Source organism: Helianthus annuus, chromosome 5 (genome assembly GCF_002127325.2).
Source record: "Helianthus annuus cultivar XRQ/B chromosome 5, HanXRQr2.0-SUNRISE, whole genome shotgun sequence".
NCBI lineage: Eukaryota > Viridiplantae > Streptophyta > Magnoliopsida > Asterales > Asteraceae > Helianthus > Helianthus annuus.
The window spans coordinates 111713781-111716271 of record NC_035437.2 but is presented as its reverse complement, the minus strand read 5'-3'; the positions used below and the strand labels follow the sequence as shown (position 1 = coordinate 111716271).

The 2491-nt window shown below is 41.8% G+C and overlaps 1 protein-coding gene across 1 annotated transcript; it reads right to left on the bottom strand.

The window, feature by feature from the left end:
• Positions 1–1174: 1174 nt before the first annotated feature.
• LOC110943434 lies at positions 1175–2290 on the bottom strand. The gene has a single exon (XM_022185183.1). The coding sequence runs from the start codon at positions 2288–2290 to the stop codon at positions 1175–1177; it is 1116 nt and encodes a 371-aa protein (XP_022040875.1).
• Between the last annotated feature and the right edge of the window lie 201 nt (positions 2291–2491).

The window sequence follows — 2491 nt, the reverse complement described above, 5'->3', positions numbered from 1 at the left end:
CTGCCAGCGACAGCCTTACGGACCGTAAGCTTAAGGCCTTGCGGTCCGTAAGCTCCTCTTGTGGACCGTATGCTGATACAGTTACGGTCCGTAACCGACCTTTGCTGAAATCGCCCAGGTACCCTCCTTACGGACCGTAAGACTAGGTCCTTGCGGTCCGTAACCGGTGGCCAGAAAACAAAAATTTTTCAAACTTCAAGCCTTGACCATGCAACTTCGTGGATTCCGAATCTCACGCTAATATTTTCAGTTGTGGGACCAGTTTGCTCAGCCATTGCATGCCTAGCATGCTTCTTACAACTTTGGCATCTTGTGGAGGTAAAAAATGATGGAAACTTCAAGGTTTTAAATTCTTGGATCCTCACAAGGATTAATTATGTTAGTTCAACTATTTCCAATTTCTTTTGCACAAGGATTTTATTCAGTATTTTAGTAGTAACACTTCCAGTAATCCAGATTCCATATAACAGGTGGAACTTTATTTATTTAGAAACGACTGGTTAATATATATAAGATGCTTATCAAACGATTTAAGGATCTTGGGATTTATAAATTTGGGTTGCTCAGAGGTATTTTAATAACATGTCGCCCTTGGGTCGTTCAGAGGTATTTTTAAATAACATGACGCCCTTTCTTTTAAAATCCTACCATACATCTCTTTATTTGATCCGGTTTTCCTGACACGTTTGTCTCCCATGACACGTATCTTTATTTTATTGAACCGGAATTTCTGAGGTGTTACATGAGTCAGTTAATTGTATTTACCAGTGTAAACTGACGTATTTTCCAAAACAGCTAAGTGCAGGTACTAATCGGAATAGGTTGGCTACTCCTAGCATCAATAAAGAGTCTTGCAAGCTTAGATGTTAAAATCTGTTGAACAATGATCCTTTTTATCTTTGATCCCCCTGTGGATCCTTTACATTTTGTGTGTAATACTTTGATATTTTCATTCGGTTTGTAATGTTATTATCTTTTGCTTCCGCTGTGCATTAAATTGTGTTGTTTGACTGTGACGATATCAACTACGTCATGATACTCCCCACCGGGCCCACCGGTAATACGTGGAAATATCTGGGTGTGACACCTATCCAAGCAATCTTCCTTAAATCTTTATCTAAAGAAAGACAACACCTCCTTCTTGACCAGGGAGGGCTTAGAAACCCAATTACCATCAACATTTAACCCGTGAATAAACATTACAGGCCTTCCTCCAATTAACTTGAGCGTGGAAAAACTTGGAATTTTCGTCATCCTCCTTTGCCCATCTGATACGAGACCTTTGTTTCAAGTCCATGGTTTTAGGAAGCTCAAATTCAGCAAGGACTTTTTTATTCTCCATAAGAACCCATTCCTCTTCCTCTGATAAATCCCTCAACTCCAGAATCTCTTCCAACGCTTCCACTTCCTCTTTAGCTACACAAGCTGCCTCTCCTTCTTTTTTGATCATCCTGTCTCTCCACTCTTTGATCCAACTCCGAACCATCCCGATTTTTTTAACCAAGTGGACGTGACACCCCGTATCGGAGAAGTTAATACAAGCATCAACCACTACCTCCTTAAAACCATCTTTGGACAGCCAGGAATTGAAAAAACGAAACGACCGCACCTTGAAGTTCACCGTTTTGGAGGCCAAAATCAGAGGACTATGATCCGACCACAACCTTGGCAGAACCAAAAGACTAGCTTCCGGCCAAGCGTTAAAGAACTCATAGTTAACAAGGAACCTGTCAATCTTACTCTTCTTTTTTCCGTTGTATGAACGCCAAGTAAAAGCACATCCCCTCATATTATATTCCAAAAGAACCGAATCAAAGATAAATGTATTAAAATTATTGGCACAAGCAGGTTTGAAGGAACAATTCCTCCTCTCTTCCCTACTCCGAACAGCATTAAAATCACCACCAACGACCCACATCCCATCCTTACTGTTAACCAACACACTCAGCGCTTCCCAAAGCTCCGTCTTCGCCTGAATCCCTTGTGGGGTGTAGACATTCAGAATATTTAACATAGAATTACAACCAACCAAGGATCCTCTGAGAAAAATGTAATTCCTCTCCTTAGAGGACTCGGACAGGTTGAACAAGTTATCATCCCAAATACACAACAATCCCCCTGAAAGCCTCGTAGAGTCAACAGACTCCGACCCATACGAGCCCTTCCCCCAAAATTTGCTGATATCGAACCGAGAAACAACACTCTGTTTAGTCTCTTGAATTGCCAGAAAATTAACTCCGTGCTCCCGCTTAAGGTCCTTAATCCAACCGGATTTCAACCCACCCCCCATCCTTCTCAAATTGACCGACAAGAAGTTCATGATTTAACAACATTAATACCTGTAATGCCGAGAGACTTCCTAATCAGATCAGAGTGCTCCATTAGGTCAATTCCGAGCTGCTCCCCCACAGAAACCGTGTCTGCTACTTCCTTGTCAATACGTGCTTCCTTATACGTTCCACTGAATGAACCGTGGGGAGTAGTGCCATGA